Raw genomic sequence first — 17,500 nt, forward strand, 5'->3', positions numbered from 1 at the left:
CAAACTAACAAATTCCCCTGACATAATTTTGTCTTCAGCATGCGAACAATCTGTGGGTGATCTGCCTGTAGAGTGGTTCAGCACCAGAGAGCTGTGTGCCAAGCAGCTGTTCCAGAATGTGAGGAGAAAATGTGCTAAACCCGAGTCAGAGCTGACAGTAACAGGGTTCAGTGTCCTCCATACCACCATAACAATCACAGTAAATCTGTTGCTACCCTCCCAGGAATCCCAAACAAAAATGGCCCACTGATCTACTACAGCGTAAATGTTTCTTCCTCCACCATTTATTGCTTGTTCCCTCAGCTTATAATTTCAAGTACAAGGATGCGTGCCTGAAGGAATGAACATAAAAATAATTGTATTGTCTGAACTCGGCTTTTTTCATGAAGTATTGCACTTGTGTGCATAAACATAAAGGTGCATCTTGAAAACCATATCTAACCACCATTAGAAAGAATGGCAAATACATGTATCACTGCTGAGGTGAACCAAAAGGTGACTTCACCTTGCATGTTTCAAGCATGATGGGAAATATTTCACATCTACAATTGACTTTGCAGCACTCGGAGCACAATAGCCCCGATGACAGAAAATTTTATGAGTTCTGATTTAAATGTCTGGCTTTTGCCTTGACAGGACAGTCTCCATTGGTTGCACAGCTCACTGGGTAGGGCACTCCTAACATCCTGTCTGCACATGCTCATTGCTGACATTCCAAGTAAAAATCAGATAACCCGCAATACACTGCTACTCAGCAAATTTAGGTCACAGGTACCAGTACATACTGCTTCCATTATCAATCTAAGGTCGATTGTGTCAAGACTCCTTTTTACAAAGTTTTTATTTACCCTTTGTATTGAATTTTTCTCCAGATCTGAAGGTGGTTTTAAAATAATACTTTCAGCTTTGGCCATGGTTCATAGCTTTTATACTGAATGAAAATAATCATTAAATAATGAAACCTGCATACCTGAACATTTTTTCTCAAAAAGTAATTGGTTGGGGGTTTCCCTTATATTCACAAATCGAGTTTAAATACACATCATGACAACAATAATGACGATAAAATAGACATTAAAAAAATGAACCAAAAATTCCCAAATAAACAAAATGAGAGGCCTGTGGGTCATGAGAGTCACCTGAGCACCACACAAAAGGAACTTGTATTGGAAGTGTTGCATTATAAGTGTATAATTAGATGTCTCCAAGTAAAAGGATGTTTAAGGTGACAGTAAAACTTTCTTATTTTTTCTTATCAGAGTGATTTACCCCTGACTCAGAATAATGTCCACTCAAGATATGCTTGGATATAGCCCTTAAAATAATATCAGTATGTCAATAAACATTCTTGTCTTTAGTATTGCTGATGCAGAGGTTACAAGTTTCACAACTTTGGTTGCAGTAGCCTCATGGTTAGACACTCACTTTCCAATCGGGAGACCCAGGTTCAATTTACAATCACGGTTGCTGTCTTAAACCTAAAACATTTACCTTGTCAGAGTAGTGACATTTCCTTTGCCAGGCATTTAAAGTGAAAGTAACAGGTCTTTTGGATATGACCTTAGCTATGACAGTCCTGAGTCTAACTTTGGTAAAGCCTCCAAGCTCATTCTATCTACACCTTAGTTTCTGAACTAAGTATTAAACAGTGAAAGAAATTTTCTCATTATTTGATTGATCTCAATATCTCTCATTCTCCCTGGAACCAATGGAACAGAGGCCACAATTTTTACAATTTGGTAGGGGCTTATCCAAATGTAAAACTTATACGGTACCAATTTTGATGCACCAGATGCGCATTTCGACAATTAGTGTCTCTTCAGTGATGCTCAACCGAAATGTTTGAAATCCGAAATAACTATGCCAAATTAAACAACTAGTTTCTGTGCTTGCTGTTCAGGAGGAAAGATCATTCAAGATTTACTGCATTTTCGCTATATGACTGATATTATGAAGCCCCAACCTCGAGTCTGATCCCCTGACCAAAAACTGTGAGTTTGATTGATTGTATCTTGATTAACGTCTTGCTCGAGAATTTTTCACTTATATGGAGATGTCACCAGGACCGGTGAAGGGCTTCAAATTTAGGCCTATGCTCGGCGCTTACAGCCATTGAGCAGTGAGGGTTTTTTAGCGTGCCACACCTACTGCGACATGGGACATCTGTTTTTAAGGTCGTCTCTGAGGACCCATGACATTCCCACCTGATCCCGAGCGTTTGGCGATGGAACTGTCACTACCTGTTTTAACGACTTAGGTCTGTCGCGGCCGGGATTCAAACCCCGGCCTTCCGCATGCAGGGAGAACGCTCTAACCTCTCGACCACCTCAATACCCATTTACATTACACTTTTAGATTTTGTGCTTGTTGTTCAGTACTAAGAAAGATTTATCAACTAGATGTGTAAAAGCAACACAAATGCCCTCGCCAGCAACAAAGATTAGATATTGGACTTTATATTGCTGTTTTACTCAAGGAAAGGGATGAGAAATGTGGTTTAAGGTATAGCATCCCCCTGGTACATTCTACAACGCTTATTGAGGTAAGGCAGATAACTCTTGCAGTCATGTTAAGCACAACTGGAGATCTAAGTCTGTAAGATAATTACACAATCTTGATGACAAACAAATAACATTACCTTATCTTGTAATTCATAGATTTTATTCAAAATCATAGTGATTCTCAAACTGTATTTTCTCATCATGTATGTGAACATTGGTGTAACTGCTATTTCAAAAACTACACATTACACCAGTTAATTTGGGAAGAAATTTGGACTTCACAACCTGTGGGATGCTATATACCTTATTAATCAGCTATATGCTAACTGTATTATTGATCTCTTCAAAGGTCCATGATGACAAGGTGAACTATATCATGTATGAAATTTACTGGAATGAAATGTGAAAATATATAGAGAAAAAATAACAAAACAAGGAAACATCATTTGTGTCGTATGAGAAAACTTGAAAATTATGAGGCTAGAGACCATCAAAATCTGAACCTGTGTATTCTCATGATTTATCTATGTCCCAAATTTCAATTCAAAATGTCCATGGAAACCATGCACAAATTGTTAAAAATTTCTTCAACACAAGGCCAATTTTAACTCTGCCAAAAATTATTCAACCTGAACGAAACAGGAACTAATGCCCTACATATTTTTAGAATGTATCTATCTTCCAAATTTCAATTCAAAATGTCCATGTATAACTGAGATAATAAGTAAAAACTGATATAATTTGAAAATCTACTGAATCCAAGAGGCATAACTCTGCCAAAAATTATCAATGGGAACCAGATAAAAACTTATAAATATTTATATCCCAAATTTCATTTCAAAATGTCCATGTATGAATGAGATAATGAGTGGAAACTGAATCCATTGTTTGAAATTTTAAGTAAGGGGCATATAACTCTGCCAATTTTTTTAAAACCTAAATTGTATACAAGCTTGGTCTGTGTATTTTCATGATGTATCTACATCCCTTTCAAAATTGACACAATTTTTTTTAACTGGATAGGGTTCAGTAATAAATGTGTAATATGTTTGCACCAATATGGGATCAGTATTGAACCAGTGAATACTTAGTTGTAGCATCCTGCGCAGTCTTGCTCTAAAGCTCAGGAGCTAACTTCCTCAAGATAATGAGTGGTAACTATGAATTGTTTGAAATTTTCTTTTGAGTGAAAAAATCTTGAGAAGGACATTAAACAATATACAATCAATCAATAATATATGATCCATATAGCCTTTTTAAAGGGGCAAGATCAAAAGTTCAATGCCTGACCAAAAAATCAAATTTAAGACTAAATATATGATGAAAGTTGAAACTAATCGATTAACAAGTAAAATAATTCGAGTATAAAGAACATTCTGTATACTTTTTCTACTTTTTATTCACAAATGAAGTGTTTATTAAAACTATAAAATGTAATATTATTATGTGGTTTTTAACAGTAACTTGTCTTTTTTCTTTTTCCATTAATTAAAAGTGTAATAGATGTCAGATGACAGAAACTAATGGGATAGAGTTTTTAACCCTCCCCCCCTCCTCCCCCTAACAATTTGAATTTAGATTTTTATCTGACATTGATCTTTAGATCTCACCCCTAAACCCCTGACCCAGGAAACAAGAATTCACGAATTGGGTAGAGGCCTTTATGCTCAATATAACTATGCACCCAGTTAGTTTGATAGATGTCTGCATGTTTCAAACCATTTGTTGGGCTGTTCCTGGCACACTGATTTTGACTATGGATTACTACATTTACCTGATCAAGACATAGGGCTTATGGCGGGTGTGACCAGTCAACAGGGAATGCTTACTCCTAGGCACCTGATCCTCCTTCTATCATATCAAGGGGTCTATGTTTGACCAACTCTCTAAATCGTATTCCTTATAGGAGTTATGAGATTGATCACTGTTATTTTCACCATTTCATGTTCAGGAGTTAGAGCATCATTGCAAACCACGGTTTTGAGTCCACTCACGCTCCCTCATATGATGGAGAGAATCGAATAGAAGCACCCGTGGGTAACCGACGATGGAGTTAGAGAAGAATATTTTAAATATTTTATAAAATTCTACATCATGGAGCTGGAGCAAGTTTAGTAGAGGTATCCATGCTAAATATATCTTTGTACCTAGTCTGTTTGCTCTATCTTTAGTAGTAAAGAAGATTTTTAAACATTTTTAAAATGCATTTTCACTACATGTTCTAATAGTCACTGGTACCTTTGGGCCTCAAAAAAACTGTGACCAAGGGACAATAAATTTCACAATTTGCTTAACTGTAACATTTTTAGAAGTTTGAAAACTGTACATTTCTAGAGGTTTTATCCCCACCCCTAAGACCCAGAAAGGGTAAGGCCTTGACAAAATACACTTCAATGCGTTATGGAATTAAGGAAATGGACCTACACAACATGAAGGCACTTGCATAATGATAATTTAACAAACTGTAGCCTTTTGGTTCTTGAGAAGATTTTTTAAAAATTCTTCCACATTCCTGTGTAAAACTTAAAATTCCTTTTGTGGCTTCATCTGGCCACCCAAAAAGTTATGAATTGAGAAACTTAACTCTACACTAAATGAGGATGCTTACATATTGCTTTAACAACTTGCACCATTTTGGTTCTGAAGATCAGAACAATTTAAGGACATACGTGACGTTTCTCAATAATATATAATTTTTCATGACATTTCACGTTTACTCAGATAACTTTAAAAAATCCAGAAAACTAAGTTGTGATAGACAGACAGACAGACGGATGAACAGACAGAGTACAAACTAGTTGTTCCTTTTATCTCCGTTTGTATTTAAGGGAAAAAGCTCTTGTTCCTTTTCATGATAGTGTATATTTCAAGAGTTTTCGGGGTCAAGTAAAAACCCATGTCAGTATTCGACAATCTCAATACTTCTCATTACCAGCTCGTCAGAGTTTTTGCCCTTTGATGAATCTTGTGCATCATTGGTAAGAAAATGTACAACTCTCACGAGCAAGTGCGAGATTACCGGGACAAAACGTTCATAGCGTTACATAGGGAGGGGGGGGGGGGGGGGGGGGGGGGGGGGGGGGGGCTTTTTTGTTTTTAAAGTTAAAAAAATACATGGAGTATTTATATGTAAAATAGCCATTGGTCATATTGCATTCTAAAATATTTCTAACACTAGTTTATCAAAATTAATGTGGCTTTTTTTAAAATTAAAATTCCATCATACTGATTTTAAAAGTTCCCAATACAGATTTTTTCTATCCGAATCCATCAATATTTTGTAATTTTCAATGTAGCTTAGATGGAGTTCAGAAACGCATTAGTTGTGTTAATTAGTGTTATAAACGGCTCAAAAAAAAGAAGTTTAGCCGATGGATAATTCATTTTAAAATATTGGAAAGGGGGGAGGGGGGGTTACATGTACGATTACAAAGTTCATGTCATATGAATCCGTTCTGATTGTATGATAAAATATAATATCTTCATATTAGTCTGACAGAATAACTTTATGAAAGCATATGAATCCCAATATTTGCAAGAAAAGTTCTTGTGCTGGATGTCCATAGGTTTTTCCCTTTACAGTTCTTCTTGCGATTGATGATTTATAGAGGTCAAATCTTGGCCAAGTCAGTACCTGTGCTCCTCACATTAGATAACAACTTCGTCTTATTTCTTTTGACTTTAGAATATCAGTGTTGTGGTTCACAGTCAATTATAATTTGTATTCAAAGTAATGATTTATATATACATGTACATGTATTACATATGCATAGGTAATGTTTACATATGTTGTCCCAGTAGCACAATTTTACGTGCCTTTAATTTGAAGAGTTCCACTAATGTAAATGATAAGTATTATTAACCTGGCCTCAAGATCATAAACTGAGAATAGACTTGGGTCTTAAATTTCAAATCTAACTAACTTTGAAACAGTTTTCATAAACAAATAAAATTTTCAGTATATGTTTGTATTTCATTTTTTCAGTTTTCAGTTTTTCAAGCCCTGTTTCCAAGTGTAGTACTGCTTGACATTTAAACAATAAAATCTGCCAGCTTCATGCAATTATAGATGGTAGTGGCCCATAAGTTGAAAAACAAATACTGTTTGAGGACAGCTCAATGACTCCTGGCATATTTATCAGTTCCATATTCTTTAACATGATATAATTCAGGTGAATATTAGTATTTAGAATATGGGTTATCTTGAATACCTCGCGTATATTAAAGTCGATCGTCAGTCCCAGCCGTATTCCCTAGATAAATGATTTGAAAAACTTCTGATATCTTGAATACGGTAATCTTGCAAACCCCACTTATTTCGAAGTGTCTCCGAAGTTTTCTGGTGTTCTGGTGCGTTCAACATACCTGGTCTCATTACTTTACCCCTTCTCACCTGTGGCTATTCACTCCCGTTACAACAGCAGTTGTTACAATAGCTGTTGCTAATGAACACACTACCTATGTGGGGTAATGGAAGTCACTGTACTTACAAATAAATCCTAAATTATTAAGTAAACATGCTTTATAGATAAACACCAAGATTTTTAACTTGGATTTATCATGAAAGTGCGATAATGCATTTAATAATATGCCATTATAGTATAAACACAAAAAATAGATAAAACACAAAGATTATCAAAGTAAACTTGAACTAAACAATCAGGAGCTGATCTCCTATAAAAAAGAACTACAAAAAAATTATCATTTGACAACAAGTCTTAAAAGATGTCACTCAACACAGAAGGCCTTTTTCTGGGACTCCTGGGAAAGTAGAGGAAGTACGATCTACAATGCTACATCGGACCTGTATCACGCAGTTCCTCCTTGACTAAGATGGTGATAGAAATGTGTAGTGATTCCCGGTTTTTCCAGCGCTATAACTGATTACAGTGACAGCATTAGATACACACATAAGAAATGTTGTTTTTATTGTATGACTTTTTTGTATTTTTTATAGTGCTATATGATATGATGTACTGTACGTATTAATCGTATAAATATTGTGCGGACATTGTGCTAGATAAGGCAATTTATACCCTTTATAAATTTCAATATACGTTTGTATTTCAATTCACCTTTTTCATTTCTCGTGTGATAGTCATTCTTTAACTACTATGCAATAGGTACACCCCATTCAAGTTTGGAGGTCAATATTGTAAGCATGGAATCTGTGCAGTCATTGTATTTTAGATATGAAATGTTTTATAGATGAAAGAAACAAAGATATTTTTTCTTTGAATTCATTACAATTCTTTTAAATTTAAATACTTTAATCTATCTATTACTCGGATATAAATAACAGAAAACAAAGGAATTTGTTACGAAGTCTTTTAGTGTGTGTGCACCAACTGAACGTATATACAAACATAGGGAAAGTCACTGAAACAAAATCGGAGGACACATTAGGACATTTTGAACACCTGGATATCTCAAAGTTTTATCGAAGACCCCCAGACTTTAACATACAGATATCTGACTGACGAAATAAAGTAAAACTATATTATAATAGAAAGTGATAAACTTTGGGAAATATAACATCATTATTTCGGTCGACAGGTAAATATTAAAAGTTAAAAGGGTTAAGAATGAGACAAATGGCTATGTGAAATGGTAAATGTAGCTATAGTGAAGGTTTATAGTTGACAGATTCATCTGATCCCAGTCTCCATAACGAGTGCACATGAAGTATTAAATATGGTGCCTCTAGTTTGTAAACAAATGCAATAAAATATCTAAAATGCAGTTTTTGTATTTATTTTAAAACTCTGATTCCAATATTTGACTCAAAACTTCACTCCATTGATTCCAGTCCATAAATTACACTGTGCCTTGGAAGAGGAAACATCACTCCATTAGAACAGTGTGGAATCCCCTTCACCTAGGGTTACTTTGTGTCAAGTTTGGTTTAAAAGGGGTCAAAAATAGGAAAAGTTTATGTCAGAAACAACAGATGGCAAGGAAGTTTTAAGCCAGGGAAGTTATAGAAGGAAATTTTATAGCTCAGGTAAATTTAACAAAAATGAATAATTCATACACACTTGCAGTTTGTATATCTTACCACTTTTTACAAAGAATAATTTCTAAGGTTATGACAGATTGAAATAAGAGTTATCTTTTCATCCTAACTCAACATTCTGTACATAGTTATCCGATCATTGATCTCTCACCTGTCCCTTCATTGTTATGCATGACTTAAACCTACTCATTTTTTCATTGGATGACCAAATTATCCAACAACCTGTGTCTTCAATATTGGTGATAAAAATTCATAATATATAAACATCTTACTTTTCAATACCATCAATCAAGCTGATAAAGTTCTAATAACAAGAATATATACAGTGGAACCCCGTTATTACGTTTTCCATTTTGTCACGATAAAATAACGTAATACCGGGGGCAACGTAATAAACGTTCCCAGTTAAATCCATTAAAAATATCATTTGAAAATTGTATATCGTCCGTTGGTACTCCGTGAAGGGGTGTGTGAATATATCTTTACTGTTTCTTTGTTTAAAAGACTATGATACTTTGTTTTATTTACATCTTATCTTTAATGTCCGTAATTCTTCATGTTCTCATCCCTTTTCTTTATTTCGGTGTAGGATACATAAGGATGTTTTGATAAACGTTGCTTTTTCTGCATTCGTTTGGACCGCCATTTTGTTCAACTTTAAAACAATGCGTTCATGTAAATTTCTCTCAATAACTCGTTCCGGTTCGTATTCAACATTCGTATTAAAAAATAACAAAACATCGTTTTTATTAAGTTCTCTAATTACACAATACACAACACAATAAAAAAAAATCCCACCCAAAAAACAACAAAACTATAGACACAAAACGCACACGATACCCAACACTTGCACACTTCTCACCAACGATAAACATGCACGGAGAACAATTTAAGCGCAATCCACATAAAAAAAAAATATATAATGATGCACGAAGATTTCATTTATAATGCTAAATGATGGCACTAAAATCACGTGCGCATCAAGGGATTTTAAAATATTCACTGAGGTAAATGCCGTGCACAAATCGGCCGATAGATTGGTGTATGTATGGACGAGATTTACGAACACCCAAGCTGCATGTCCAAACAACGAACAATTTTTTTAATTGAACACCTTTAGTCACCTATGTCCAAGCAGTTACCCAAGCGGTTGTAACATTGCTACGATAAATTTTGTCTTTCTTGTTTGGTACCAAAGCTGTCCGTGAACAGAGTTTTAATAGCGAAGGTAATCACACTATGCTGAACACGCAGGTGGTTGAGAAATTATTTCTTTGATTATCAAAATATGAAAAATGAAGTAAATTTCATAGAGTACAATTTCTAAATAAACATTATTTAATTGTTTATCACTGGCTTCTATACGGGGTATTCACCTGTATTGATGTCGCTAGATCTATCGAAGCGTGATCAGTCAAGCGTCTCTAATCCCCAAACAGACCAGGAAATTTACGTGGTGACTGCCTCAGGCAGTCAAGGTGTGAATGGCTTATTATTTTGAGAATCACTATTGAATAATTAGGGGTTTATTACGTTTTTGTCGGAATATTTACAACGTAATACCGAGTCCCGGCATTTTAGGACAACGTAATAACGAGGTCTATTTTATATAGGTTTGTTAAGAAATGGTTTTGTGCTTTGAAATTCCAACGTAATATGCGGACTAACGTAATAAAGGGGGAACGTAATAACGGGGTTCCACTGTAGTAATGACATTGTAACCTTACAGATTGTTAATGAGACACCATTTTCACTATAAATAATATAACATAATTAAGATTTACTATAAATAAAGAAATATCAAATCAAAAGAAAGTCTGGAAATACATTATGACACACAAATAGTGGGTTTTGTGGGTTTTGTTATCACTGAACAAGGTTATCATCTTTTCATGCCAACTGACCTTCAAATTCCATTTGAGCAGACATTAGTTGTGTTTGTATGTGTGCACATGTGCCTGTGTGTGTATAAGAATATATAAATATTGCATGTAGTTGAGGGTAACATTGAAAATTTTCACCCCAAGAAAACCATTGTCAACCGAGGCATGGCCGAGGTTGACAATGGTTTCTCGAGGGGTGAAAATTTTCAATGTTACCTTCAACTACATGCAATATTTGTTTTATTATACTGAATTTATATAAATAGCAAAGCAGAAAAAACTTATGTCTGTTTACATTTGATCAATCACTGTCATGCGATATCTTGTATATAGATACAGGTATTCGCGTTTATTACAAACGCTCAAACGACGTTGTCTAACAATCTACAGCGAACTGTACATGCGTAAATTTGACACATAAATTTTTATAATATCACCCATTGTCAAGTACTGTTACCTGTTGCTAAATACTATCACCCTAGAGTGAGTACTTTCTGTTCTCAGAGGGTAACAATATGTTTTTTCAAATGCTTCTCGACCAATCAGATTCGAGTATCTTACATGAAAGTATAATAAATAAATCTGGCACTTCATGAAAAGCATGTCTGTGTGAAACATGGCAATTCATCCCCTTACACATTTTCAAACCTGAAATTTATTTTCTGCTTTCATTTCTGTGGGAATTCCCAGCCGTTACGATAGACATACTACATTTATCAAGATTCATACGCACTTTGTATACAACTGCATTACATTCATGGGGAAATGAATATCATTACAACTGGCAAAGATATTGAAGGAAATCATTGGAATTTTCCATTTTCTAAAATTAATAACCAACAAACACTGGCAGATTCAAGAGGTCCCTGGTTTGATTTTTTTCATCTCAGCACAGTCTCAGATCTATGACATTTAACATATGTATTGCTTGTTCCTCTGCCAAGCACCCACCATTAGAACTAGAAGTAACAGTTCTTTCAGATATGACCTCTAAAATAAAGGTCCAGTGTCACAGTAGTAGGCATGATAAAGAACCCTTACTGCTACAGTCTAGAGTGCCAAACATAAGCGGAAATTTGTGGCACTTCATCAAAATTTGTAATCTCTCTATATGAGTGAAAAATTTTCAAATGAGACATAAACAATACACAAACAAACAAAAATTAAAAACAAACAAAAAACAAAAAAAACAAAAAACCACTGGCAAATTCAGTAAGCTTTAAGATAGACCAAATTTCCTTTGATATTTTTGAAAAAGAAAATTTTTATTTTTTATTTTGGGGTCTTACTTCTAATGCTTACAAAAGTCTTACTTTTTCATAGGATAATAGTCATGTAATCCGATACATATCGAATCATTTAAGGAAATGATTGTCTCAATATTTCCTTACATAAGAATAGGAGTGAGGCATTTAAATTGGCCTCCAGTGGGGTAGCTAGTTCAAAATGTCATGCAAATTTTCTAAATGCTATTGCCAAAAGGTAACTTCATTCTTGCACTATTATGGGTTCAAAGTAGACAAACTGTATTTCTTTCCACTTAATATAGTTTCATCTAGTCAAGAGGCTCACAGGCCTTATCGGTCACTGGAGTATTAGTTAAAAGTATCACTTGCCCCAAGGGCTGCAAAATCTATAGTAATTTTCCTATTCTGCATATCTCAGCTAAATCTAATAATCAGCAACAGTGTAAAACAAGGTGTGTTCCTAATACATAAATGCTCCCAGAAGTGCCCATACTGATGAAAGATTTGACATAACACAATATATGTTATATTGACAGTATATGACTATTTTGGATCCGCCCTAGAGTCAGAACCCTGGGGTTGCCAAATTCACAATTTTGGTACATCCCTTTCTGCTTTTCCTAAATATGCATTTAGTTTTTAAATAGTATTCAAAAAATTAGAGAAGTCTTTCAAATGATAGACATTTAATCACCACGACCATTATGGACCCTCCCTGGTATCAAACCCCTATCCCTGGGATTATGAAATTTACAATTTTGGTAAGGGCAACCTGCTCGTCTAAATATCCATTTAGTTTCAATTTAGTATCAACAGCATTCAAGATCTTATTTAAATGTTTTACACATAAACACTATATACCAAGTTTGGCCCTGCCCTGGAGTCAAAACTTCCATACCAGGGATCATGAAGTTTACAATCTTGGTAGAAATCTTTTTCACTGTATACAAGCCGATGACTGAAGTATATACTATGGTCTTTGGCTTGTACACTGTGTTTCTGCTCTACAGGACTATGCATTTAGTTTTTCTTACAAATAAATATACTGTTCCATCACAATATTTTTTCAGAGAGCTACAGCAGTTCTGCAGCTAACAAATAAGCAGTTGTAGAGAGAAGAATTCTGAAAATTGGTCAATCTATAGCAGTTTTTACTCCATTCATATCGCCCCAGGGTCATAGCCCTTGACAAAATTTAAATCGACTATTTATAGAAAATATAAACTTTTTCAGTATCAAATTGTTTACCAAATTTATATTGTACCCATGAGTGAATAAAATTCTTCAAAAATATATATTTCTACTACGCACAGATTTTAATTGATTAAAGATTTTGCAAAAATCTATGGCATCACAGGAGGGTGCAGCTATCTTAGAACCTATGACATCACAGGAGGGTGCAGCTAACTTGTGACTAATTCCCAGTGAAAAGAAGATAATGTTGTTCTATAATCTACATGTCTTAAAACCAAAGAAAATGCATGCACATATGGTGCATATGTTCTAATTTGCCTGAATTTCACAAGAATCCATTCTTGAAATACCAGGAAATTATATATATTCTTTCTAAAATTTAATTTCTTTCCATTTTATCAGGGTCCACAGTTAATACATAAAATCATAACTACTATAAAATGTATTTATTCATTTGTGATTTATTTCCTGTTGATAAATTGTGATGATAATTTACTCCACTTTAAATGTAAATTTTATCAAATTCTTTTTTTTTTTTCCTTCCTTCAATTTTTCCAAACCCCTTAGCATATTCCATACACTAAGGAAAAATAAAGGCATAGAGCCACACTTTGTAAATATAATGTAACTGATTTGTAAATAAATTGCTTGGATTAAAATAAAAAATATGAGGCAGTTACACACACTAAAAATACAGTCAAAAACTGCTAATATACATCCAAGATCCACAACTCTTGCTTCTATAATTTGATTTAGTGCAAGTTCTCCTTCTTTACTTTGCCAAATTATTGCTTTACTTACCATGTCTGGGCCTCAGGAATAATATCATCCACAACCACATAAATCATAGCACCTGCTGCAAAGGCTAAGGCATACGGCAATATAGGCTCAGCTATTGAAATGGCAAATGCCCCCAGTAAACCAGCTACTGGTTCCACCATGCCACTTAACTGCCCAAACCTAGGAAACAGAGATTGAATACCTTATAATAAATGCATTGAAAATATAATAAAGTTCACTAACAGTCTGTTTCAGCTCTAATTCTGCCTGTAATCTTAAACTACATAAAGAACAGAAGAGTTAGTGTACATTTGTTGTCAATTAGATGTAATACACACACACACACGCACACACATATATCAATTTTAAGAAATCAAGAATTTACTATGTGCACTATCACATATACACGTACATACATGTAATGATGTTCTGCCTTTTTGTTTTAGATGGCCAAAAATTGCCAATATTTTCAGTTCAGAAAAGCCTGAGTATTGCCACCAATTTTTGTATCACACTAATCGCAATATTCTAAACAGTATTGCAATATAATTTTGCTATACACTGTATCTACCATGACAATTAAAATATAAGAAAGTCTACTTTTCTTTTAACATTTCACTTATAAATCAGAAAAAGAAAATAATCATAAGAGAATAAAGTAAATAAAAGATAAAATTTCAAATGTAAATGGTAAAATTTTGTTTGAAAATATATTTGTTTACAATCATGTTTTAAACTTTAAAGAGTAGTGACTAACTGTCATCTTTGCAAGCCAAGTGTTCAATTCGCTTACTCAGAATATGAGAGTAAGCAAATCGGACACTTGGCTTGCGAAGATGACTAATTGTCTGAAAATGGGAAAACATTTAAAAACCAATCTTCCAATATTGAAACAAATGGTAAATAATACACCCATCACAAGTTTATGTAGGGTGTTTTATTCATGATGTTTGTTTTCTATGACACTGCCATTTGGTTAGCAAACTTGACAAAAAATGCCACAAGTTGTAGAAGAACATTATCTTTACATTGGCCTTAGCTTGAAAGGTGTGAGAGGAGTTTAAGGTAACTCCACCCTTCTAGAATTATAGGTTCAATCTTATATTTGATTGTTGATTCTTCAAATGATGCATCTTAGTAACAAATAAAAATTACAAAACAAAAGATGTTTGTAAAACATATATGCCCCCCATGGTGCAAAATTGAAAAGGGTTACACATGCATAATTTAATTGATAGTAGTATCACCAATTCGAAATATTGAGCAGACAATATCTTCCTATGTCAGGAGTGGATTGACCATGTGACCTAAAAATCAATAGGGGTCATCTACTCCTTATGCTGTACCAGTGTACCAAGTTTGGTGTCAATCAAGCAAATAATTCTTAAAATATAGGAGACAATATATTACTATGTCCAGTTTTACCAATGACCTTTGACCATGTCACCTCAAAATCAACAGGGGTCATCTTCTCTTGAAGATGTATCAGTGTACCAAGTTTGATGTCTGTCAAGCAAAGGGTTCTCAAGATATTGAGGACAGTATAATTCCTATGTCCAGTTTGACCCTTGACCTTTGACCATGTGACCTCAAAATCAATAGGGATCATCTTCTCCTGAAGATGTACCAGTGTGTCAAGTTTGGTGTCTGTCAAGCAGAGGGTTCTCAAGATTATTGAGCTGACAGTATATTCCTATGTCCAATTTGACATTTGATCATGTGACCTCAAAATCAATATGGGTCATCTTCTCCTGAAGATGTACTGGTGTACCAAGTTTGAATGTCTGTCAAGCAAAGAATTTTCAAGATATTGAGTGGACAGTGTTTTCCTATGTCCAGTTTGACCCTTGACCTTTGATCAAACGACCTCAAAATCAAGAGAGGTCATCTACCCCTGAAGATGTACCAGTGTACCAAGTTTGATTTCTGTCAAGCAAAGGGTTCTCTAGACATTGAGTGGTCAGTATATTCCTATGTCCAGTTTGACCCTTGACCATGTGACTTCAAAATCAATAGGGGTCATCTACTCCTTAGGATGTACCAGTGTACCAAGTTTGATGTCTGTCAAGCAAAGGGTTCTCAAGATATTGAGCAGACAGTATATTCCTACGTCCAGAGTAGATTGACCTTTGACCTTTTGACCTGAAAAACAATAGGGGTCCTCTTCTACTCATAACCAACCCACATATGAAATATCATTACGATTAAGTGAATGGTTCTTAAGGAGGTACTCTACATCATCATAATGGCTGAGTTCCTTTAAAAACAGAGGAAAATATCAATATCAGCAATATTTGACTTTTCCTTTTCAAATTAAATACCTAGCCGAGTAGCTCAGTACATTAGTATACCGACTGCTGAACTATAGGTCGCAGGTTCGAGTCCAGCAGGGGTTTAATATTTTTTCAGATTATCTTCTACTAAAACTGTATTTTTTGACAAAATAAAGTAAATCTGAAAAATTTCAACTTCAAAATATTGTACATATCCTCCACTTTTCATCTACATCAAATTTCTCTGGTGTAGCAGACCTCCTTAAGATATTGAGCGGACAACATGTAGTCTACCGACTGACAGGTGCAAACCAATATGGGACGGAAGCTGCTCACAAACCACAAGTACAGGACTCGCCTTGAAAAATCCCTAGTTACAACCCTGATGTGGTATGAAATTGGAAACTTTGAATATAGACCTGCATTAAACAGGTGGTAGATTAGAGGTGTGAGCGTCAAGAGACCCAACATAGGACCATATGACCTACATCATTGACTTGTCCAAACAATGTCTGTTGACCCATCAGGCTCAGTAATCATAGGAAAAAAATAATTCATTTAAATAACATGTGAAAAAAGAGCAATGATTCATTAGTTTTATTTTAGCTTGTAGGTTTTCATTTTAGCCTATGGATTTTATATCCACAGGCTAAAATTAGGCTATGGTAAAATAAGTTAATTTCGACCCCTGCTAGGGCCTTCTATTTTACAGAGTGTTTGTATGGGTATTGAAATCTTTTTTTTATTTTCTTCAATTTTTGAGAAAATAACACATTGTTTAACTTAGACAATTTTGAGGAAATAAAACAAAAGGTGTACATGGTTTGTCCATTATACATGTAGTTCCACCCTCTTGTGATGTCATAAGATTTCACAGTCAATGATTTAATAAGATTTATGCATAACAGAAACATAAATTTTGTTGGAGTCTTTTTTCAATAGCTATTGTAAACAAGATGTTTGTGAAACACAAATGCCCCCGATAATGGCCAATTCCAAAGATGGTCAAGGTCACAAGGACAAATATATTGGTACCAGTGGAAAGATCTTGTCACAAGAAATGCTCATGTCCAAGATGAAAGCTTTAATATTTACCATTTAGAAGTTATGACCAATGTCAAATTTTTTGAAAGTAGGTGAAATGCCAAGGTCAAAAGGTTTAGTACCCACAGAAAGGTCTTGTCACAAGGAATACTCATGTGAAATAACAAAGCTCTAACTCTCACTGTTCAACAGCAAGGTTAAAGTTTTCGAAATGTAGGTCAAACTCCAAGGTCAAGGTCACAGGGTAAAAATTTTTGGTACCCACGGAAACTAAAATGTTCACTTCCGGTATTGAATTGAAAGTACAGACCATGAAAGTGCGCATGTTGTTCTTTATCTTTTTTTTTTCTTTTAGCTAAAATCATTTGCCAATACATTGGTAAAAAATTCCCAATTTGTTCAATTTTGACGCTATTTTTCCCAATTGAATGGGTACCAGTACCAGTGGGTAGAAGAAAAAAAACGCTGCACCTACAGTCAAACCTCATTATCTCAAACTCAATAGAACTGAGAGAAAAAAATTAGAGATATCCGATATTGAGGGTAAAATACTTAAAGAATA

The 17,500-nt window shown here is 34.5% G+C and overlaps 1 protein-coding gene across 1 annotated transcript in view; it reads right to left on the bottom strand.

Annotated features, from left to right (window-relative positions):
• The window catches only part of LOC125670014 (zinc transporter ZIP11-like), a 36,631-nt gene that overhangs the window by 4,785 nt on the left and 14,346 nt on the right, over positions 1-17,500 (bottom strand). The window contains 1 exon segment of the mRNA XM_048904906.2: positions 13,643-13,801. Coding sequence (XP_048760863.2) covers positions 13,643-13,801 — 159 coding nt within the window.

This window comes from Ostrea edulis, chromosome 4 (assembly GCF_947568905.1).
Source record: "Ostrea edulis chromosome 4, xbOstEdul1.1, whole genome shotgun sequence".
Classification (NCBI taxonomy): domain Eukaryota; kingdom Metazoa; phylum Mollusca; class Bivalvia; order Ostreida; family Ostreidae; genus Ostrea; species Ostrea edulis.